The sequence below is a fragment of the Bactrocera neohumeralis genome, chromosome 6 (genome assembly GCF_024586455.1).
Source record: "Bactrocera neohumeralis isolate Rockhampton chromosome 6, APGP_CSIRO_Bneo_wtdbg2-racon-allhic-juicebox.fasta_v2, whole genome shotgun sequence".
NCBI lineage: Eukaryota > Metazoa > Arthropoda > Insecta > Diptera > Tephritidae > Bactrocera > Bactrocera neohumeralis.
Genome location: NC_065923.1, coordinates 55,375,256 through 55,400,287, shown reverse-complemented (window position 1 = coordinate 55,400,287; position 25,032 = coordinate 55,375,256). Strand labels below are relative to the sequence as shown.

The window sequence follows — 25,032 nt, the reverse complement described above, 5'->3', positions numbered from 1 at the left end:
TGATGACAAGAGATTTCGTTTCGTACCCGTTCACTACCAGACCCATTTGCTTCGTTCCCTTATCCAGTCTGGAGAAAGCCGAACTAACGTCATGGATGTGGAGATCAGTAATATCAATATCATCGGCGTACGTCAGCAACTGTACACTCTTATAGAAGATTGTACCTTCTCTATTCAGTTTTTAAGCTCAAATTATTTTCTGCAGGAGTAAATTGAAGAAGTCGCACGATAGAGAGTCGCCTTGTCTGAAGCCTCGTTTGGTATTGAACGGTAGTCTTTTCCGATCCTGTCGGATCTTTTCGTATTGCTGAACGTCAATTTATACAGCCGTATTAGTTTTGCGAAGAAACCACACTTTCTTAATTTTAATTTAAAATTTCGATAACTTTTCTTTGGCGTTACGATATACTTCAAGAATACGAATTTAGGAACGAAACGACGATAACGACTAAAACTTGGGAACGATAACTAAAACGACGACAACAACAACGGGAATGGGGCCGAATAACTAAAAACAACATTTAACTCTACAATTGGTCTAAGTTGAAATAGTTCTTGCTTACATATGTATATTACTAAGGCTTTTAAGGAACGCATTCAAATAAAAAATATCAATGAAATTCCAATCAGTTTTTTAAGGGTTTAATGTATTTCTTTTACCACTAGTTTTGGTGCAATTATTGTTTATCCTTATCCTGACTTACTTAAGTAAATAATGTCGCATATCTTTAGGCGCGACATAGTTAAAAAACATTTAATCGGTAGTATTCCAATCATTCTCAGAACAATCAAAGCCATTTCAATTCAAATCGCCCTTAACTGATAACTTTCTCATTATGTACATATGTACATATATCCATAAACAATGTGAAATTTATTTACATAAGTTACAAGAGACTTGTGAACAAATATATCAGCAATATATTTTTAATTTCTTTTAGGGAAACTAAGTGAATAATTTCGCTATTAAACAAACAAAATTACAAATAGAAACACATGGCTGGTAGAAAGCTTTTGGTGTACTTGGTGGTAAAATGACCAAACATTTAAGTCCAGCAAAATAATTAGAATGAAATGTTTGTTTCCTTCGTTGACCTTCATTTTATTTCAGACTCTTTTGTAGACACAGTACTAAAATATATTTTTATACAAAAATTTGTAAGTACAAAATCAATTAGTCTTCAAATTGGGCGCCAATTATTTCTCCGACTGCGCGAATAATTCCATCAAAGTAAAAACTAATTTATTTTGCAACTGTACTTACTCTAACGATTATTTTAACTTATATTATTAATAACCTAGTGTCATAGGTTTAATTATAATTTCGAATTACAATTCAATGTGGATTTCTTACAAAAAGTAACGAGATTTTTATAAATGAGCCAATCTTATAGCAAATTCAATTCAGTTTCTAGTTACTTGCCTTATTTAGGCACAGGGGAAGCATACTAATGTTTTTTTAGTAAAAAAAACTGTAAAAACTGGCACACTTTTAACATATATAATCTTATAATCTAAAAATATGCTCTATTTCAAGATTTATAGATAATGAAAGCATATATAATTTAATTAGATATTACACTTTAAAAAATCTTAAGTAAAAAATGATATATTTCATTGGTCGCGACCTTACAGTCTAACTACGGTTGTAGTTTGAAAGCAGAAGCAGGAAAGCAAGAAAATACAAGTATTTTGTTTCTGAACTCAACTATAACTTTCGAATAGTGCCTAGAATGCAACAATTTTTGTATTGAAGTATAAAAACTTAAGGACTGAATTTTTGCAGCGTTTATGATTTCACTTTTCACTTAAAAAAGAACTGAGGAAATAATCTATCTTGAATATTAACCCAAAGTTAGACCGTAAGGACTTTGCCAAATTGAATTCACTTTTGTATAATAACATTAACGGTGCTAGAGCAATAAAATATTTAAATTTGAAAACTAAAAAATAATTATACATAGTTAAGTTAGCGATAACATTGTTTTGGAATTGTTACACGCCTCACTCACAGTATTCAAAATTTATTAGCAGTATTCAAAAAGAAATGTGCTTACATATCTACATATGTAAGTGTTATTCTGTTTTTTATTTTGTTTGCTGGTGTGAGTGCTTCAGGTGGCGGTGAATAAATGGTGCATCTGTTGAAGGCTAGCTCAGCCTCTTCCAAGCGGATCGGAGCAAGCGAGCGAGTGAGTGGGTAGGTAGGCAAAAGTGTTTTTAAAGATTGAACCGCCACCATGCACACCCACCAGTACCACAGAATAAATGTACACTCGCAAATGTTTTTGCGGAGCTAAATATTTAATTGAAAACTGCTAATACCAAAAAAAGAAAATGTGAGAATTTTTTAAAAAGTGTAACACATACATATGTATAAGCAACTGAAGATAAACTAATAAAATTAACATTTTTGAAATATTTTACCAATTGAATTATCTCTATCTAACCATTTCTTATATATTATGGAAAACCGCTTCTACATATGTTTAACGCAAGTTGTCATTACTGCTAAAACCATTGGTAGCTCCAGTTGGCGTATTAGCTTTAGGATCTCCATTCAGCTGTTTTTCCTCCGATACTATCCCTTTGCCATTTGGTTTTGCATCCTTAGCGCGTCCATTTGACAGACGTACAGGAGTTGACGGCGATAAATATCCATTTAATTGCAATGGCTTCACAGCATTAACGAGTTTTTCGCACTCCTCGGCCGATAGCTCTTCATCAGATGATGCATCGGAGAGCTGACGTGGAGACAAACGGCAACCACGTGCCAAATAGTTACCCAGCCGCTTCTTCGAAGCTAATATTAGCCCCAGAAATGGTGGTGATGGCTTAAGCGGCCGTGACAAGTATTCGGGATGATATTGTGTGGCAACAAAATAAGGATGGTCACGCAACTCAATAACCTCCATACGACGTTTTTCATCATCATAGCCTACAAAACGCATGCCATGTTCCTCCAACGTAGGAACATATTTTGGATTTACTTCGTAGCGATGTCGATGGCGCTCATCAATAGTTTTTGGATTGCCATAGAGCATTTTTATAATGCTTTTCTCATCCGAAAAAGTGGTTCTACGTTTACCTAAACGCATCGTGCCACCCATTTGACCAGTGTGATGTTCGGGCATGTCAATAACAAGTGGATTGCCGACCTTGGGATCGATTTCTGTAGTGTTTGCGTCCTTTAGGCCCAGCACATTTCGTGCAAACTCAATAACAGCCGCTTGCAGACCTAAACAAATGCCCAGCATGGGCTTCTGTTTCTCGCGACACCAATTGCATGCAACTATTTTGCCTTCCATGCCACGTGAACCAAATCCACCTGGCACAACTACGCCTTCGCTATCGCAAAGCTGCATCCAAGCCTCATGATATTTAGTAGGGTCTTTGTCCCGTGTACCGGTCTCCAGGTGGCAGGCTTCAATGAATCTCAAGTTTAACTTAAAACCTGCAGCAAGTGAGGCATGTTGGAGTGCCTTCACCACGGATGCGTACGAATCTTCTAAACGCGTATATTTACCCACAATGGCAATATTCACTTCCTCGCGGAGAGTCTCAGAGCGGCGTGCAAGGTCCTTCCATTGCTGCAGGCATCTGTAATTCCAAAAAATATTCGACTTAATATCTGTTGTTTAAATAAATGAAACATCTTAAATAACTATGAGGCACGATTGTAAAGTATTATTATATATGTACCAACTAAATGGTTATTCTCATTTACTCATTTACTTACTTCTCACGCTTTACTGACTCAATTTTCAGCTGCAGACGGTCATTGAGGAACTCTATAACGCCGTTCTGTTCCATTAATAATGGTACATGGTATATAGAGCTAAGATCATGAATGCATATAACCTGATCTGGCGCTACATGACAAAAGTTACTAATTTTTTCCTTCACTTCGAGACCGATTGGTTTCTCCGACCGACAAACTATTAAATCAGGGCTCAAACCAAAACCACGCAACTCACGTACAGAACTTTGTGTTGGTTTTGTTTTCGGTTCACCAGTGGAACGTGGTGAGGGTACAAGTGAGACGTGCGCTACACAGAAATTTTCACGTTTTACGCGAAATTGAAATTGGCGGAAAGCTTCCACGAAAGGCATACCCTCAATGTCACCGATTGTGCCACCCAATTCTATAATACACACTTGCGGCTGTGAGTTGCCTTGCACTGGACGTTGAGACACGCGTTCTACCCACTCTTGGATGGCGTCGGTAATATGTGGAACAACTAGAAATGCAATTTAACAATTATTAGATTATTAATTATTGCCTTATATAAAAACTATAAATAATTACCTTGTACAGTTTTGCCCAAATATTCACCAGTACGTTCTTTCTCAATAACTTTCTGATAAATCTTACCAGTTGTTATATTGTTGTCGCGATGCAAAGTTATATCCAAAAATCGCTCATAATTGCCCAAATCCAAGTCGACCTCACCGCCATCATCCAGGACATATACTTCACCTGAGAGGAATAAAACAAATATCAATTAGAACATAAATTATTATAGTAAATTTAAGGTTTAGATAAATATTAGTTATATGTACTTATATATGAATACATATCGCCTCTTCGGCAGCATCGTAAAATACTTATTCCTACACTAAAACTCTCTTTCATTTTAATACAAAAAAAGTAAGGTATGTAGGTGCACTAAACCAGATGCATCTGATTGCTGAAAATAGTATATGTATGTATTTTAGTCAGCACTTACCTGACCAAAAGACCTTGATATTCAACGTGTGAAAATATTTAACAACCCACATTTCTTAGCACAAATTCACGTTTTATTTCTGGCTTAAGCAAATAACGTTCGGAAACGTTAAAACTAGATTTTTAGATTGAGTTCCCCATTTGTATGTATGTAGGTACACTTACAACTAGGTAATACATCCAAGTATTCATATATGTATATATACAGTCTTATATAGTGAGCTTTAAAGTTACAAAACTAAAAAGAAAGAAGTCGTCTTCACAATTTTCAATTAAATGAGCAACTAATTCTGTTATGACTATAAACAACAACGCTACGATTTATTTGGTTTCTTCCAAATCCTCTTTGTAGAGTTCCTTGAATATTAACTTTTGAATTTTGGTGCGAATGCGCAGCTTTTGCGCCGCTGTCAGCTGCTTCATATATGGATGCAAACTCAGCAGGTAATGATAATCGTCATCCTCCGGCACAATCGGCGCAGTATTGTCCATCGTTGATGAACCATTAAAATTGCTGTCCTCCGACAAACGCGGACGTTTCAACTTTAGCGCCGGTATTAAACCATTCGCATATGAGTGCTTGGTGAAATTCAAGTGTTCGTGGCTGCCGTGTAAACAACTGCTGCTGCCATTTAAAGAGAACTCATCGCGCTCATTATTTAGTGCTGCGGCCACAGCTGTGGTAAGTGCGGATGCGGCGGCTGTAGTTGTAGGGGGTGGATGGTGTGCTTTATTGTACAGTGGTGGCGGTGAAACAGAGCGTTTTTTGTGTTGTTGTGTCGCGGCTGCCATCGAATTGGTCGCCACACTTGCTGCGCTGACGATACTGGAGTTGGGTGTTGAAGGTGGTGTAATGGAGGTGGTTGTTTGTGCAATGGTGGTAATTATGTTGCCCATGCAAGCGCTCAGCAAAGTGGGCGAGCTGCCGTTGCCAGTCAACAAGGTGTTGTTGCAATTTTTATTCACACTATTGTTATTATTGTTAGCTTCCATGGATTTCTTTGACAAATCTTGTGCTTCCTTCTCGTCATCATCATCTAAAAGGTGTGCAGCTCGTAGTAGTACGCCAGCGTTTTTTAGAATTGAGCGGGCATCCTCGGTTTTTATGGAAGTCACAGTTTGTGTATGAGCAGCTGGTGGCGTTGGTATTGCCACGTCATCATCATCCTCATCAACATCGTCCTCATCGAACTCTTCATCGCTGTCCTGCATGCGACGTATGAGCCCATTGGTGAGGTCAGGTTCAACCACAGTCTTCTCACAGTCTTGACTTTGTTGGGTAAAGTAGTAAGACTGATCCGGCTCACTTTTGGGCATGCGATGACGCATATGATCAGCTGTAATGTAAAATTATTTTTGAGTGTGCACTAAAAATGAGTTAAATGCGAAAACAGAGAGGCAGCAATAAACAGTAGGCTTGTGTGGATACAGGTGTTGTTTAAAACCAAAAGTTTCATATTAAAAGAAATTTTAAAATAAATGAGAAAATTCCACATTTTACTGTTCAACTGCTTAACACTATCCTCTGTTGTTATCACAAAACAAGTCAATTCAATCAATTTGAAATTATTTTAAAAACTCACTCAAAAACAGCAAAGCATAATAGTGTAGCCATTTCGATTCAAATGTGGCGGGTTCCACTAGGAAATCACCTTGTTCCGAGCGTGGAATGCGTTTATATTCTACACGAAAATTATCACGCAGACCCTTCCATTTAGCCTTGAGCACCACTTCTATAGCAGCGAGCCGGTGATTGCAGAAGCCACACAAGATGTGAAAGAACGCACAACGTGAAACAAACAAAATACAAGCAAATCAGCGAGGAAAGAAACTAAGTCAAAAGTCAAAAACCAAAACAAGCATAGAAAAATGTGCTTATTCGGCAAATAGTAACCAAGTACTCACTGGGCAATTTATGTGCGCTAGACAGCTCATCCCACATTTGTTCTAGAAATGCTTTGTTGCAATGGAAATTACGATTCCAAATGGCAGGCCGTTCTTGAACGTCGCGTATAAATTGTTCAACGTTCAGGACAATTGTAGACTTCTTTGGTGCCATGAGTAAAGGGCCGTTTTGTGACGCCAGTTTTAAACGTTGATTGGTTTTGCACTTCGTTACCCTACAATCCAAGTAAATCGAAAGTTAAGCTTTTTACTAACAAGTAAGCTGAGACGCGCGCGTCGATTCGTTTATTACTGCTGACTGATTGAAACGTTCATTTCCGACTGATTGCTGAGCTGCCTAACTGCCTCTCTGAACGGCCAGTTAGCTAGCAGGCTAGATGGTACAACGGCATATAGGATCGATGGAGTGGGGTAGAACAATGTGCATGAGTGAGCAGTGAACAGTGAGCGTGTGAGCGCAGCGACGTCAATGATGAACAACAACCACGAAGACTACAACTGCTGCCTGCTAACTACATCCCGGCCGCAAGCACTGCGTTCAAATTGAAAGCAAAATGTCGGCAGCGATTTTTCAAAAACAAAATCAAGTGGGAAAATAATAAAATAAAACAAAACCTTACCAACCTGCGAATAGCGCAACGCATGAAAGAAGGACCGTATACAAGCAAGACAAAGTAGCAGTAAACGCTGCCGACGAGCAGACAGGCACACACAAGCCGACAATAAAAAGGCGAATTGCTGATGAAAGCGGCAGGGGAGCCAAAGCCGCTTAGGTCGCTGAATCGCTAACTGTCTGCCGGTCGGACAGACGTGCACCGCCAAACGGAGGTTTTGCCAAGCAAAGCGAATTATATCGGCTGGCCACACAGTCCTACAGCCAGACGGTTAGCGAGCGAAGGCAACACTTAGCTGTAGATTGGTGTATGGCAAATAGCACGATAGTGCGAACGACAAGCGTACACACATAATAACACCCTTCTTGAACGTTTCCCTACATAAATACGTACATACATACGTAAGCGCTGTATGTGTGCATGTTGACACATAACGAAAAATTGGAGTACCAGCCGCCGGGTCGCGAAGAGCAAAAAAGAAACGGTGAATCGGACGTCGGAACCGAGGACGGCGATAATGATGATGGCGTTTGCTGCGCGCAGAGCGCTAAGTAAGCAAAGTGACTGCGACGACGATAACGACGCCTAGTTGCGCGCCAAAGAACAGATGCAGCTGGCGAATAATTTGACACGTTCATCGCGATGTAGGCGACGACAGTGAATGTATTGAATAAGGAGGCGAAGGCGAGATGAAGGAAGCCACAACAAAAGCGCACGACACGCTTCAATGCAGAGAATCGACAAGGCCTAAAACGAACATGTGAATGGCGTCACGGGGGGTAAGTAAGAGGAATTTGAACAGGACAACGATTGACTGTTGGGTGGACCACTTTTGCAAAAGTAATTTCATACTACAACACGGCACACAAAATTCAGCAAAGATTTATGTATACATACATACATATGCATGCATATATGTACATACTTATATGCTCTTATTCATCCATACTAACATAAACCATCTGAAAAGCGCCAAATAACTTAAAAAACTTAGGTAAATTGGCAGAAGATACTCGAATTCAACCAAATTTATTTAAAAAAAAAAACAACAAACAACAACTCCTTGAAGGCTCAACCAAAGTAGCTCAAACCGCCAGAGTTTATAATTTTTGGCTACAGGTCCTATCCTATTACAAAATAAGACGTGCGTTGTAAATCATTGATATTTGGATACACCCAAAATATTTGTTACATTGCATCATGTCCCAGTAATCGATGCGCAGTCGCTGAGAAAATCGCGCATCACAAATAAAGTCATACTTTTTGTCAAGAATATGCAGCGATGGCGTTAGTCAGATTTTAGAACTTGTTATTAGTTGTTTTATTAATTTATACTAAACTTTCATTAAATTCAGTGATTATTATAAATAAAGTAGCTGTTATATCAACAAGAAAAAACGTTAACCTCGGCTGTAGCGAAGCTAATATACCCACAGGTGCATTTCTTTTAGCAACTATGTGTTCAGTTTGTATGGAAGCTACATATATGCTATAGTAATCCGATCTGAACATTTTTTTCGGAGATTATATTATTACCTTAAGCAGCAATCCATGTCAAATTTCGTGAAGATACCACGTCAAATGCAAAAGTTTTCCATACAAGCCCTTGAATCCAATCGTTCGGTTTGTATGACAGCTATATACTATAGTGACCCGATCTAAACAATTTCTTCGGAGATTACATAGTTGCCTTAGAAAACAATCTATACCAAATTTCGTGAAGATACCACGTCAAATGCAAAAGTTTTCCATAAAAGAACTTGATTCCGATCGTTCAGTTTGTATGGCTGCTATATGTTATAGTGGTCCGATATCGGCAGTTCCGACAAATGAGCAGCTTCTTGAAGAGAAAATGACGTTTGCAAAATTTCAAAACGATATCTTAAAAACTGAGGGACTAGTTCGTATATGCAGACGGACAGACAGACAAACGGGCATGGCTAAAACGCATAATTTTGCATTGTTGTTTGGCGTTGCGTACCGTCTTTATATACATATGTACATACATAGTATGTCAATACTGCAGTCATATTGCATAGATAAGTACCTTGAAGTAGCATGTTTCGGAAGTCAACCGTACTTTGAGCTTGAATATAAAACATAAGCTTGGTAGTATCTAAATTTGTACGAAAATTAGTAGTATTATTTTTACTTTCGATTTCTAGACAATGTGCCAGCGGACGCCAAGAATAGCGTCTGGACGAACGCGGTAGTCAACCTTAGCGAGTGCGTAATAACTTCTGAGCGTAGAACTGTACTAGGTACATAAATACATATGTAAGTTTCTACAGTGCACATATGCACATGAAAGCACTTAAGATGTGTAGGAAAGGTACCGACCATATCACCTTCCATTATCTTAACATACAAGTGCGCATATACTTATGTATGTACATATGTAAGTATGCCGTTAGAAGACCATATCCAATGGGACTGGAGAAGTCAGGAGGGTGCAGAATAAAAAAGCAATACCAATCCCCATTCTTCAAAGATATGTATGTATATATATGTCTCATAAATCTTTTCATATGACAACATTTGACGGAGTAAAATGTTCAAAGTGAATTTTGAAAGTAACACACATATTTATTTAAAATTTTTTTATAACATAATAATTTTCATTATATTTTTTATTATTTCTGAATCAAAAACAATTATATGTTTAAAGTATATTAGAAGAAATTAATCAAAAAACAAAAAATATCTTATTCTGTACTGTCTCAAAATTCTTTTCACATTTCACCACAATTAAAGTTCCAATCAGTACACGCGAGCATTTTATGTTAATATTTGGTGTGACCACCTGCAGCGTCTACTACACATTGTAGCCTCCGTGGCATCGTTGAAATTAGCTTTTTTATGTCATATTCCTGTGGGATCTTCTCCCACTCCTCTTTGATGCACTGTATTAGGGTGCTTTTGTTTGTAGGGCACCGTTTTGCCACTTTTTTTCAAATATGCCCATAAGTTTTCTATAGGATTGATGTCTGGGCTTTGCGCAGGAGTATCTAGCACTTTTGAGCAATTATATAGCAACCAAGTCCTGCATATATAAGACTTGTGCTTGGGATCATTGTCTTGATATAATTTGTAATTCAATTTATTGGGATTGTTTGCATCCACTAGCCCAAATTTTTGCACACTTCTTTTTAAATTGCTACGTAAAATGTCTAAATATGTTTCTTTTGTCATATTATCTTCAATAATTCTGATTTCACCAACACCTTTGCTACAAATACAACCCCACACCATAACACTCAGCTTTCCAAATTTTACTGTGGGAATAATGTTCTTGTTTTGTAGGGCTGTAAGCGGCTTCCTCCAAACTCTTTGAGGTCCATCGTGGTAGTATAGCATTATTTTCGTCTCATCACAAAACACTACATCGTCCCAGTATTCCATTGGATGTGAAATGTGAGTTAGAGCAAAAGAAAGCCGTTTTTCAACGTTAATTTGTGATAGCAATGGTTTTTTTCTTGCACTTCTTGAACTATATTTGTGTTTTAAGAGAACTCTTCGGACGGTTTCATGGCCTACTTGCACAATATTGCGTTCCTTCAAATCTGCAGCTAACATTCTAAGGCTGCACTGTGGTTTATTGTCGATTTGTTTGATTATTAACCTTTCCATCCTTGGTGTAATCTTTTTTGGCCTGCCACTGGGTTCTTTTAATTCTAATCGATTCTCTTTTTCTGCGCGATATATAATGTTGTACACTGTCCTAACATTTAGAGAAAACATTTCAGCCAATTCTTTAGCTGATTTACCTTTATGAAAATTATAATAAACTAACTGTATAATATTTTCACTTGTACGATTACCCGGCATTATTGCTAAAAAGTTTTCTAACGGATGCTGTGTCGCCACCTACGCGAATTACATGTAACTAAATGTTGCATCAACTCTAAGAGCAGCGACAATCAAACAATGTACAAAAACATAGTTTACCGTTAATTGTCCGGTATTTTTTTTGCGTTTCTCTGAATTGTGAAAACAGTTTCGAGACAACGAAAAACATGACGCATTATTGTTTACGTTGTTGGTTTTGTATATGTTACATCCAAATAACTGTTTTTTTTTCACATAAACAAGAAATATGCGCCAGCAATGTGTTCTGTTGCAAAAAAATAATTTAAACCAATAAACAATAATGTAATTTACTCACAAAAAAACAAAATACTTAAATATTGCATTGTGAAAAGAATTATGAGACATACTGTATGTATATGTATGTATGTACATATGTATGTCCACAAGCATCCCATGTATGTACATATGTATGTATGTATATAAAGATTGCATATGCCGACACCCGCAGCTGTACAATTTACTCGCTCGCTGGAGACAAGCAATGCCGCCAACAACGAACACATCATCGTTGCCAAACATACTGCTGCCGGTGATACTAAAAGCAATATCAGCACCGTAACTACCACAAACGCACCAGCCTCCACTGCCCCTCGAAAACACAGAAAACAACATCAAGGCTAGCGAAGCGTCAAAGCCAATGCAGCATAGTGAATGTGAATGGTCTCCCGTTATTGGCGACGAAGGCTTCAAACAGCAGTAATTGCAGCTGTCGCGTTCCTGCGCCCCAACAACACAGATATATTCAAGTTAGCTAGTCGATCGAAGCGCCGCATGTGTCTGCGCTCAGGCCTCCATCCACTGCTTTATCCATCTACAGACACAAGTATGTGTATATGTATGAATATACACAGTCCTATCCGAAGCTAGCGTTATGCGTTGCACGCGCTTTTTGACCGTTGTTGCTTTTGTTATGCTGTCGTTATTGTTTTTGTTGGGATTCGTGTATACCGTTGATGGGTTTTGCTGTCGTTAGTCGTTGCTGAGTTTATGTGCCGTTTCTGACTGTTTGCTGCTGACTCAGTTACCACTATTTCGCGCTCCTTTGCTACTGTCACTTTTGTTGCTTACATGATGTTGTACGTAACATTGCTGCTGTTGTTGCTCTTCGCCGTGGTGGTGAAGTATCTTTGTCGTATTCCACACTCCATACGCGATTCGCAAATTTTACATGCCCTTTTGCAATATTTTCTACCCCACCTCACGTCGCGACCCTGAAAACGACCGGCACCACAACCGCCGACACCACCATCAACACACTTCCGTCTACCGCGCTACACTTTGCTTTCCTTCAATTTCCTTTGCTTTTTTGGTCTGTCCACGCAAAGTCGCGGCGTCAGTTTGGCACTTTGTTTGGTAGCTTTGCGGATGATGAAGGCGGCGTTGATGGCGTGTGTTGTCGCTGGCGCTGGCGGCTGTACGTGCCGTGAACAAAAGTTCACTTCGACTGCCAGATTGCCGTTGTCGTTAATATTATGTTATTATTGTTGTTGTCGTTGTTGTTCTCGTCGTCGCCATCACCTTCGTCTTTGTCGCTGCCGATGTCGTTTTTATTGTTATTGTTTATTTTTTGTGACTTTTATTTCTCGCGCTATAGCGACAGCAGGAAATACTCGGCGCTTTCACACTCGTTCGCATCCAAACACATAACAACAGCAACAACGGCGCACACGCTGTCGCTTCGCCTTTATGGCGGCTCAACAAGCAAATGGATATGTGCAAAAACACTAGCGCGCAAAACTCAAAAGCGAAAATAAGCTGAAAACGCAGAGCATAGAAAAAGTTAAAAAAATTAAAGCAGAAATGCCGCAGTCTGGCACCGGAGGCGCATACTGAAATCAAACCAAAGTAAATTACTCCCGGCATGACGCAGCCACACAGTGAAGTATCAAAGGTACATGCATACACAACACACGCACTTCTCGAAGGCTTGCTGTGTACCGTATGTATAGCTGTGAAGTTGTGTAGAAAAGTGTGGGAGCTTGCGATAAGACTGAGCAAACTGAAAGGAAACCAGAAGGTAGCGACACAGGTAATTCGCGGCCAAGCAAGTACACGTTGGCAAGCGTTCATTTGGGCATTCACAGCGGAATGTGCTAACGAAAACAACCAGAGCGACGTCGTCATCGGCTGCGACCAAATGCCCAGCAAGTAATAGGTATTGCGTCGCAATGTCGACAAAAAGCTAAGCAAGTTCTTTCCACCCAACATTTCATCAACTGAAGAGCATAAACGAATTAAAATAAAAGAAATAACAACACTAACACCGCCGCGCATATCGACGCAGACAACAACGTCAAAGGGAGCACAATAAAATTGTACAAACTTGCAACAGTTGCAAATTAGAGCTCTGTGCCATCTTCAGTAAAAATAAAAGAAGAAACATGTGCGAAAAAATATCTAGAAAGATGATCGAACGGATATTAAAAGATGATGCACCTACAAACATTCGCTCCAAAACTGTGGCATATAGTTATGTACATATGTATGTATATAATTTTCATTTATTTAGCATAAATCCACAGTACCGCGAGGGTCATTCAAAATTTGCTCAATCCGCAATAAAGTATAACGTATTTTATCGAGACCTTAATTGAAATTGAAATTAAAATTCTTTACTTTTTGTTAGATACTTGTTTTGTACAACTTTCAAAAACTTAAGGCTTTCAATTTGATATTCAACCTCATTCTTTATTCAAATTACATAGAATTTGTCAGGAGAAAATCCCTATTTTGAGAACTTTATTACGCGAGGGTTCAGCTACTGGTTGGAGATTTCGAAGGACCGGAATCACTCAACTTAGCATACATTCAGTTTTATAGACGTTCTTAGTACTTGAGAAAAAGTAATCCACCAATAAAAAATAGGAGAAATTAAGAAAGTGACAAGGATTTTTGAAGGGATCTAATATGACGGCTTAACGGAGAGTATAATTGGGCTACAAGTGCTGAACAATGTTACCGACCCCATATATTTTATTTACACATGCATTCATATGTACATACATATGTATGTATGTATATATAAGATTCTACTGCTTTCTCTAAGCCTCTTGTAGCACTTACTGTGAATATTAACTACCTCCGTTCAATCGAAAATTATGAGGTCAGTAAACTTATTTTAGAGAATTGTTTGTGTTCCGACGATTGTAGGTTCTATTAATCAGAACGGACCCAGATTTTCACTCGGTAGCTTTCTATAAACGTATTTGTGAAATGCTTTTCTTTTCTTCTTTTTTCACAACCACTAGGCCTCTACTTGGCTGTTAAAGGTCCATCTAATTATGATGGATCGTAATGGATTTCATTTGATCTAGGTTCTTTCTTCGCTACAGGAGGCTTTGTTATTCTTAAAATTTTGAAATACCAAATCAACCGAACCAATGTAGATCCATATGTATGTGTGTACGAATAATAAGCGCGAAAATTAAAACAAACTGTAAAGTAATCATAGAAACAATATTGTGGCAAGTGCATACGAACTGAAGAGCCCAGGGGGAGATGCAGTTGAACAAACGTAGTAATCAACGGCGCCGCCATGTACTGTGCAAAAGGGGGACAACGAACAATAGGCAGGAAGATACAAACATATATTTAAATATATACATATACATGCAGTTCCAGCATATAGTGTGTACATACATATGTACATATATACTGTAGTGGTATGATATATGGTGAAATGAAGTCAGGCTACCAAGCAGACAGGGAGGTGGCCGCTGCGCGTGCACGCGTTGGTGGCGGTTATGCAGGCGTCGCATGAAATATAAAATCAATAAAACACACGCGCGCAGCACACAAAAGCAAAAGGACCTGTCAGTACCACGAGCTACTGGCAAAAAGTAGTAGCCCTTGCTACAACACCACTACGTGCTGATTACGATGATAAAAGTGTCGGCGACGGGTGACAGCACGACTTTGGAACAGGTGATGGTGCGCGAACCGTGGGTGTGTATGGTGGGGACGCGCAACGCCTCAATCAAGTCAGCTAACTAACGAATCAGTACGCAAGCAAATAACTGGCTAACAACCAATGAATATATTCCTATGAATTCCAGTTGGACTCGGAACGATGTAGCAACGTTAACGATGGTGACACGCTCACACGCGCAAACACACACAGAACACAAAATAGACTTGAATTGCGCGTCCACGTTCGCGTTATCACGTGTTAAAATATACACACTTCCACTGCTGATTGCAGTCGGCTCACAACTGAATTGAAAATTCAGCTGAGCAGAGTCACACACCAACCAGCCAGCCAGCCAGCAAGGCAGCCAACACATTCGACCATGCGGCTGCAGGCAGAAAGTCAGCGAGGCAGTTGGGCAGGCGTTGAATTAGCAGCAAACAGCAAGCAGTAGCGTGTGGAAGCACATTTGTGAAACGCAAACGCTTTTGCCTCCTCCTTGCACGCCAGCAACAGCACCAACGCTACCAACGTCAGCTCCAGCCAGACAGTCAACAGCCGCCATAAGGCTACGTCGCCACCAGAACCAAACCTTGCGCCCGCCTGACGATGACGACAATGATGATGATGACGATGCAGACGAGAGAGGTGAAGCCCGCGGCGCGACATGTTGAGAAGGGTAGACGCGAATGGCGTGTATTTGCGCGCTTTGAACGCTAGGCTTGTGCGGCTAGTGAGCATACAATTTGGGCTTTTCAAGTGGAGCGCATACCACTCACATTATATACATATACATATATACATACATATGTACATCGACAACGGTGCCAACAACAATGACGAGCATAACAAAACAACAAAACCGCAGCACACGGCTCACCGCGGATTGCACACAGCAACACAGTACCAGCCGCAACGGTGCGGCGTTTGTTGTTATTTTTGTTTTAGTTACTGCCATTACACTGCTGCTGCTGCTGCTGCTACTGCTCACAACGCCACGATAATGATGACGCTAACGCAATGAGGATGGATGGCTGTTGACTGGCTGTTTGGCTCCACGGAACAGAGTGCGGGGTGATTGCCGAGACAAAAGTTGACGCAGCACAACAACAGCAACTAGTCAAAGAGGGGACGCTGCTGACTGACTGGCACAGCGCGCGGCTGTTCGCCAAACCAAACAAGGCCGAGCCGTGAGGGGTAGAACTCGGCCACCGTGTGCGCGCACACTGAAATTCGCCAAGCGCAAATTTCAAAAGCGAATGAAATGGAAGCAAAACAAAGTGAAAACAAGCAACCGCCAGCAATGTAGGCTCAGCATAAAAAATCGAAAAAAACAAGCAGTTGGCGCGACGACACAGCACGCTCCGGCTCGATGGCTGGCTAGCTGGTTGCATGGCTCGTCGGTTGCTTGGCTGACAAAATCATTCCAAATGACGGTTGGCAGGCTGGCACTGGCGAGCGAAAAATAAACTCAACAAAGGAAAAAAAGAAATGAGTACCGCAGCAGCGCACTACCGCAACGCAATAGCAGACAAAAACAAAAACAAAAAAACTAAAAGCTCCCAATGGAAACGGAAAAAATCAGCAAACAAAGTGAGCGAACAGGCAAGTAAAAAATGCTAGAGCAAGTGTGTGCGTCTTTGAGTGGCGCTGTGGCAGGGTAGGTGCGCACCAATGTGGCGAAAAAGTGAAGCAAAAAGAATAAAAGGTAAAACACAAATGCAATGAAGTGACAAAAAAGTCAAAGACAAAGAAAAACGCGGGAGACAGCAAAATTAAAACGCTTTGGCGACTGTTGGGCAGCTAACTGCCGGTGTTGGCAATCACCAACAAGCGCAGTAGTGGCGTTTTTCGTGACGTTATCGACATACACACCCATTCAAACAGCAGAGAATTTATGTGCGATCCAACGAAACGAACAAGAAGAAGCACGCAAAAGGAAATTACTACGACGTCGCCGCCAATAGCGAGAGGTGATGGCGACGAATCAACGCGAAAATTGCCCAGCAAGCCGACTGTCCATTAGGCAAATAAGAAATAAAAGTAAAAAGAGCAACGCAACGACCCAACTGAATGGATGACTGCCTGGCTGGCTCGCTGGCTTGGTGGCCTGCCGACTGGTTCATTGGCAGCGCAAGCAAACGACGACTTCAATGGCACATTATTCTTATTTGCCAATAAGCGACTGAATGTAAATAGGAATGGCGATGTATGCACATCTATGTGCGAATGTCTGTATGCATGTGTGTACAAATGCCATATATTTAATGACTGGCTGACTAGCACGCAAGCAGGAGAGCAGTGGCGGCTGCTTGAGCGGCGTTCGCTATGGTGGCGGCGTTGATGATGACAATGACGATGGTAAATAACGCTTGGCAACGCGCAACAGCAGAAACACCAACAACAAGAAGCGAATGAACAATAACCAGCATTAAAACTGCTGTGGCAGCGACGGCTGGCCAAGCTTGTTGGCAAAGCCATCTCAAAGCAACAGAGCGGCAACACGGCACGTATTTTCGCCAGCGCAAGCAGTCAGGCGAAGGAAGTTCGAGTGTGCAATGTGCATGCGCGAGGGGGTTTGGATGAGGTATGAAAGAGCGGCAAGCAAAAGCGTAGTGAAAAAGGAAAACAGAAACGCGAAAAGCTTTTCGCAGACAAAAATGGAGGAGGGGAACAACACATGACCGCATGGGCACATGACGAACAGGCAGACGGATAAGCAGAATGTGGGGAACGGCTGCCGCAGTCACGGCGTGCAAATTACGGTTGACGACGGCACACCAATAATCACAGCAACACAAATGGCCTCGTTGTCCCGAGCAGGGTGATCTAAGCTAAGGCTGCGTAGGCCGAGGGAAGCAATGGAAGCAAGGGTTGAGACGCAATCACTGAAGCCTAACCGCACAGAAATGTTGCTCCTGACTATGGCTGCTATAGCTGAGACTGGTGGTGGCTAGTATCGTTCTGGCCGCAACGTTGCCAAATGGATGGCAGTAAAAATGCGTTGAGTTTTGCTGTTGAGCAGAAAACGGGGCGCATAAAATCGCAAAACGCAATTCAGTTTGTTTCTATTTTTATATTTTTTATGGTTATTATGTATTTTTTTCGACTCAAACATTCCCTTTTTGCACACATATGTTACAGCTGGCATTCTCGACAGCAGCCAGGCGCGCTACTGATAAACCTGTGGGGGGGTTTATAGCGAAAGCGTATTACACACGACCATGGCATATGAATGTATGTATGCATTGAAATGCACACACGCAATATTAAAATAGCGCTCGCAGCAGAAGCCAACCAGCCATTAAGAGCGAAACGAAGCAAAAATGCTATAGTTGTGGGGCATGATGAAGTAGAATGGAGTGACCGGTCAGCCTGTCACTGGATGAAAGTAGGATCCGATGGGTGTTGTTTTTATTGTAATCGCACATTGTATATTACTGACTAGCAACGTGATGATGGTGATGGTGATAACGATGATGAAGTAGCAGCACACAACCGCCTGACGAACGGCGAAATGAATCGTGAAGCCAGACACTGTTTCAACGCGGCATATGACGAACTGATACACATACATACATATGTACATACATATAAACACATAACACATGCCAATATATTGCAGCTTATATGCCCATAAAATTAATAGCTCTCCGAGGAGCGTGCACATGGGTCAGTGCAAGGTAGAGGGCGATTTGACTAGTGTCGGCTTTTCGGCAAACCGACTGCAGATACGAGCCGTTATATTCGGTCAACGCGTAACACTCGCGCAAAACGCCAACGGTTGCGGTTGGGCAGATAGGAAACTCAAATACGTGTATTGGGACGTTGTTGCGAATGCAGATGATATTGCGAACGGAAGTGGGCGAGTTGAAGAGTGTGTTGTTTTCCACCATAATGAAGTATGACAGATTTGCATAGCTTGAGTAAATACAATCTGAGTCAAAAGAAAGTGTACAACACTTGTTTATTCCATTACTTGTTTTATTTAAGTTTTTACTTAGTGATATAATGTTACAATTTGTATTTGTATAATGGTATTTTCTTCAACAACAGGACAATGATCCTAAACACACTCCGAAAATTGTTAAAGAATGGATGCTTTATCACATATCCATGCAATTGGATCACCTCATATTCACTGGACCTCAATCCCATCGCGCATATATTGGATCACGACCAAACTAGAAAAAGAACGATCAGCAGGAAGGACATGCTCAAAGAAGTTATTGCAGAAGAAAGGCGAAAAATTTTACCGGAAGTAACAGGAAATCTCAATTCAATGCCGCGTCGTTTACAAGCTCTAATTAGCACACAAGTAATAAAATATGTTTCCATCACTTATTGTTCTTTTCTTTTAAGTCTTCTGTTCTTAACTTTTGTTGTTGTAAGAATTCTGTTTTTCTTTTCCATAAACTTGAAGACTATTAAATACCATTTAAAAGGAATATAAATTGCTGCAATATATCACTTATCAAATACTGAAATAAAACTTCACTTTCTTTTGACGCTGATTGTAAAGGATTACTCGATGTATTATCTACTTTGAAACTTTACCTTGAGTTCGATCACTGCATTGCTAAATAAAATTCCAAATTTACTGGATTCTTTATCTCTAATTCAAACAACTGAACGCTTTATTACTCGTTATTCGAGTTTACAACTTCTTACTCCTGCTCTACTAAGCAACACTCTAACTCGAGTTGTTTTTGGGTCACTCTAATAGCGCAAACAGCCAAAAACGTAGACCCGTGGCCCGTGTCAGCTGATACGACCTATCTTATGGGCGCCCAATGTAAGTGAACAGCGAAAAACGCTATTCCCTTCTCTCTTTGCCGTAGGAATCCACGGCATTTGGATTTTTGCCGTAGAAACGTGCCAGCTGATTGCTCTCTCACAACGCAGGGTTGCCAATCTCGATATACTGTAGTAATTATAAAAGTTGTCTTCAATATGTTTAAAATTTTCTTAAACTAACTCAAAATCAGAGTCGAATGCTATTATTTATAAATTATAAACTATTTTTAATACTAGTTTGTTATCAGATTTGTAATTTAATATTATGAAAAATTGTATGTAATTGAAAACATAGATGTGTATATGTATGCGTATTGAGCAATGGCAACATTGTTCAAATGAAAACAAACAAAGATGGCTGATTTCTGCGTTTTTACCACTGGCTCAACTTTTAACACATTTTGCTCGCTAAGGAAGGCAAAGGAAGGAAGGGAATAGCGTTTTTGGATGTTTCTGCTATACCACTCTGGCAACTACGACTTCCACTGTCTGGTTGATTCTAACTCTTTATCGTCTTTTCTGTTTTGTTCTGGCATTCGTGTTCGTCACACTGCCCTCAACCTAATAGCAGAAACAGCGAACATCGCAAAACCGCAGCCCGAATCAGCTGATACGGCCGATATCGACGATATCTAATGAGAGCGCAATGTACAGATGCGTGCAACTAATTAACAATGCTAGAAGGAAAAATCCAAATCGGTTGATATTTGCATTTCCGAAAAAAATTTTAACTATATGTCTTAAAGATAAATTGTGCATATTTAGTTATTGTAAATTAGCCTTTTTTTTGTTATAAAACTTATGACTTCAAAGTCAAAACTAGGTCGTGCAACTAATTAACAACGCTTTCTTTTTTTTTGGAAACATTATTTTATTTCGGGTTTAAAGTTAACATTTGGTTGCAAACACCTCACCACGAAATGGCACCCCAAGTCATTATACAGCCGCCATCATGTTTTACAGCTAGCCTAGTGTATTTGGGGTCCAACTCCTTGCATCGAGGCCTGCGGACACAAGTTTTTCCAACTGAAGAAATACTATTTATCTTGCTTTCATCGAAAAATAATACTCTTTTCCACTCTTTTGCTGTCCAGTGGCGGTATCTCTTTGCAAACTCTAAGCGGCTTCTTCGATTGCCTTCAGAGTAATGGCCTCTTCCTTAAAAAAAAGAGTCCTGCCTCGCGGAATCGTCTTTTTGCGGTATCCACAGGTAGTTCATTTGGGTTTTCTCCAAAAACCGCAACTCGAATTTGATTTGCCTTCTTGTGGGGTTCCTTTTTCGACTCGCGGATAATTAACTCGCCTTCCCAAAGAGTAGATTTCCAACCTCTTTTCTTTCTTGAAACTTGTTTTGTCATTTTATTCTTGTTGAAATATCTGCCTGCATTAATTTAAAGCCGACCACTTAAAGAAATTTAGGGTCTTTGCAATGCCTCCGTAAGATTTCCCATCCTTGTACAACTTGACGGTAACAGTGCTAGTTTCATTATCACAAGACTTGTGCTTACTCAATTTTATTCGTAAAATTATTTAATTTCTTAATAGTAAGATATTTCAATAAAAATATAATGATTTAGTTAGCTGAACACAACTAACTTCTAAGAAATCTTAAGAATTTAACACACGTTGCTAATTACATATATGTAAGTATGCAAGACCATTTTACTCACTATTTCATAAAAGACCTCAACTATTTCAGAATATCAGTATTTTTTCAAAAAAATTTGACAGCTAAATCTGACCATAATGCTTCCGTTAGTTATCGAGGTGCGGCCCTTCCGTATTGACAAAGTTGTAGTTGTTCTGTCTTGATCACATTTGAGCAATGTTGCCAAGTTTAAGAATATTTCAAATATCCACGTTACGGACGGTAGTAGCGGTGGTGAGTTTTAATTTACATTGAAACATCGGTCACTAACTGAAGCATAAGTCTAAGCGTCCTGATTAGACATATTGGCGGTATGAAATGCTACCAGTAACTAGATGAAGTACCTTCAATTTATCTTGGTATCGATCTTCCCAACTTCATTGTGAGTTTATTTAAGTCAGGGTAATATACATACATATGTATGTATATAATTATACTCTATATCCTTCTTCAAATCCTTAAGAACTCATTGCATTGTCGTATTTTGTTTCCTTTTCTCGCTCATAATTTTGTTGCCTCACCGCAGCATGTACAGTGCGTTCGAAAAACGTAGACCGAATCAACTGATGCGTGCTATTTTATGAGAGCGCAATGTAAATGAATAGTAGAACCAGCGAACAACGTAAAACCGCAGCCCGAATCAGCTGATACGACATACCTTATAATAACGCAACGTAAATGACGGTAGGGTATACCTACCATATGTAGGTTTTGAGAGAACTTTAGGGTGTCAATATACAAGTATTTACAGACATATAAATGGGTATATCGAATTCCGAGATTCTTACCTAATTTAATCTTAAATGACTGGACTATAGGGCGAGCTATTAAAAATGAATTAAGGTATTATAGACCAGGGAAAAAACCAAAGCTTACAAAAAAAAAAACATGTAAAAAGGGGCAACAGGATAAATAGTCATACAGTGACTAAGGTTTTAACAAAAGTTTGCGATATTTGTTTTCTAGATTAAATTTTGCCACTACACATTGCGACAGTTTTTTTAGCAATGAATCTAAATTTAATTTAATTATGTAGTTCTGATGAAATGTGTACAGTCCGACGTCATAGAGGTAAACGTCTCGACGGTAAAAGATTATATTTTGGAACGGTCAATTCAGGTTTTTTTAATCGTGTTATTTTGACGCGAATATTACAAATCCGTGAGCGGCAAGTGAACTTTTTCAAAAATTATATGTTTTAATATTTTTTGACAAAAAATATCAATAATACATTCTTTGGCTGAAATTTAGAATAGCATCCCCCGATTTCTGGGTTAATATGGTTTTTAAGATATTATGGGCTTACGGTTTTTAAGATATTTGTATTTAAAGTTCAAAAATCCGAATATTTATGTAAAGTGCGTGTTAACTTTTATATCCACTAACACTTCACTTATTCTGTTCTACACATTTGTTTTGTATTAAATAGTGCAAAAATAACTTTAATTCCATATTTAATAATCGTTGAAACCCATTTATTCACTTATGTCCTTTATTTTGATAAATCTCGTTGTGGGATCGGTCAACGGCAAAAACAAGTTCTACGCAAAAGAACTGAAGAAACCTTGGTGTAGGTCCGACCAGGATAATTTATTTGACGCGCGACGTTCGCCAATGCAGAAAGAAGTTCTAAGCGTAAAACTAATGATATTATACATATGTAATTTATATCCTGCCATTGGGGTATTTCTTTTGTAAAATATTTAAGGTAACACTAATTATTTGCTAGAATCAACCCTTTTCTTATTGTATGAACAAAAAATATTGAACAAAAGTTAAATGTTGAATAAAAGTTATTTTAGCTCAATTTAATATAAAATAAATGGGTAGAAACAAATTACTGAATTGCTATTGTCTATAAAAGTTTAAAATATAAGTGAAAAATTCATTAAAAATCGGAGCAACACGCGTTTTAAATTGTTGAAATTTTGAACTTTAAATGCATATACTTACATACATATCTCAAATACCATAAGTCAGCGGCAACAATAACTCTTATTCTGGAGAACCTCCTCTATCCGTACATACCCTAAATGCTATTCTAAAATTTAAGAAAATCTTTTAATAAACGAGGCTCTTTGCGCAGTCGGCCTTCGGCCTGCCTTCAAAAACTACACCGGGTGACCATAATTCATTCGCGTCGAACTCCTTTCAACACGCAGAAAATTTAAGTGCATACATCAAAATATTCTTGTAGGATTGTCCAATTATTTAAAAAGAAAGTTATAGAATTTTGTATTAAGTGCATAATAACCACATTGAAATGTTTTTGCTTTTTTCTTTAGCAGTGATATTTACCACGTGTGCAGTAGTGAACATTTAACTCAACAAATGGTGCCAAATTGGGAATTTATAAATGGCAACAGAAAAAAGCTAAAATGTACGCAAAAATATTTTGTACGCTTGCCAATTCACATGCATATGTACTACTTATGTACATATAATATGATGACATCTTCAAAACCTCATATATAATTAAAATTAAATGTAATATAAATAAAATTAAAGTTAATTAAGTATGGAATTCTATTACTTACCGTGCTCATAAGGTGAAAATGTTCCTGCATCTATATTGATGTATGGATCTATTTTAATTGACGTTACATTAAGACCACATGATTTTAACAAGGTTCCAAAGGATGATGCGATAACACCTTTACCGACACCACTGATAACACCACCAGTTACTAAAATGTATTTCATCTTTTTAAAAGTAGCAAGTTTCCACTTTCCGAACGAAAAAGTAAAAAAGGCGCACTAGAATTGTTTTTCTATAATTTTTCGATGAATACACTTGACAACTGCGATGATGTTTTCTAGCCAAGCAAGCATGTGGTTATAAAATTTGCAGTGATTTTTTTGTCAGCCGGTTAATGATATCCACTTCGTTATTTTTACCACTTTCGTAGTTTTTGTCAAATTCACAGCACCAAAATCAATTTAAAACAATAAACAATTAATTGCGTATTTCAAAAACTTTTATTAGAAATATACCACATGCTTTAATAGAAATTCTTGCACACAACATGAATAAGAACATGCTAAAATCGTGTTACCAGGAGCGTGAAGAGAATACATATAGAGAAGGTCCAACTACGGATGAGTGTGTGAACTGTCAAAAGCTAACATAATGCGATGAGCGAATTGACATCTTGAAACGTGTTTCAAAAAGTAAAATATTGTTTCACCACAGTTAGCCCGGAAGGTGAAATTTTAACGTGGCGCCTAAACACAGCTGAATGAAAAAGCAGAATTTTAATAAATAGAAAAGGCACAAATGTTAAACAAAATCTTTTTGAGTACTAATTTGTTGTTTTCAATGAGGGAACATCGAAAAATATAACTTCGGAAACAAAAATACACCATGTAATGAGCAAAAGGGGGAAAAGGCTATAAATAGACACAACGAATGATCTGAAATGAATTATCCATTGGAGTGACTATTTAGATTTGCTTACAATTTCTATGACATGACAAAAAAAATCATAATATATATACAAATAATCTCTCGAATTAAAAAGGAGAGTTATTGGTAAAAAACGCGTAATAAAACAAACATTTA

At 38.9% G+C, this 25,032-nt stretch overlaps 1 protein-coding gene across 6 annotated transcripts; it reads right to left on the bottom strand.

Moving 5' to 3' along the window:
• Positions 1-1,077: 1,077 nt before the first annotated feature.
• LOC126762298 (CTP synthase) lies at positions 1,078-24,566 on the bottom strand. Of its 6 annotated transcripts, none has more exons than XM_050478978.1 (5): positions 6,927-7,223; positions 6,635-6,849; positions 4,310-4,480; positions 3,740-4,241; positions 1,078-3,600 (listed from the first exon to the last, which is right to left on the bottom strand). In XM_050478978.1, the coding sequence occupies exons 1-5, from the start codon at positions 6,947-6,949 to the stop codon at positions 2,490-2,492; spliced, it is 2,022 nt and encodes a 673-aa protein (XP_050334935.1). In that variant the 5' UTR covers positions 6,950-7,223; the 3' UTR covers positions 1,078-2,489. The 6 variants fall into 6 exon arrangements, with proteins under 6 accessions (XP_050334935.1, XP_050334930.1, XP_050334931.1 ...); XM_050478974.1 differs by lacking the exons at positions 1,078-3,600; positions 3,740-4,241; positions 4,310-4,480 and adding exons at positions 4,782-6,066; positions 6,313-6,462; positions 7,259-8,246 and having other exon boundaries at positions 6,927-7,166; XM_050478973.1 differs by lacking the exons at positions 6,635-6,849; positions 6,927-7,223 and adding an exon at positions 24,008-24,566.
• Positions 24,567-25,032: the final 466 nt, after the last annotated feature.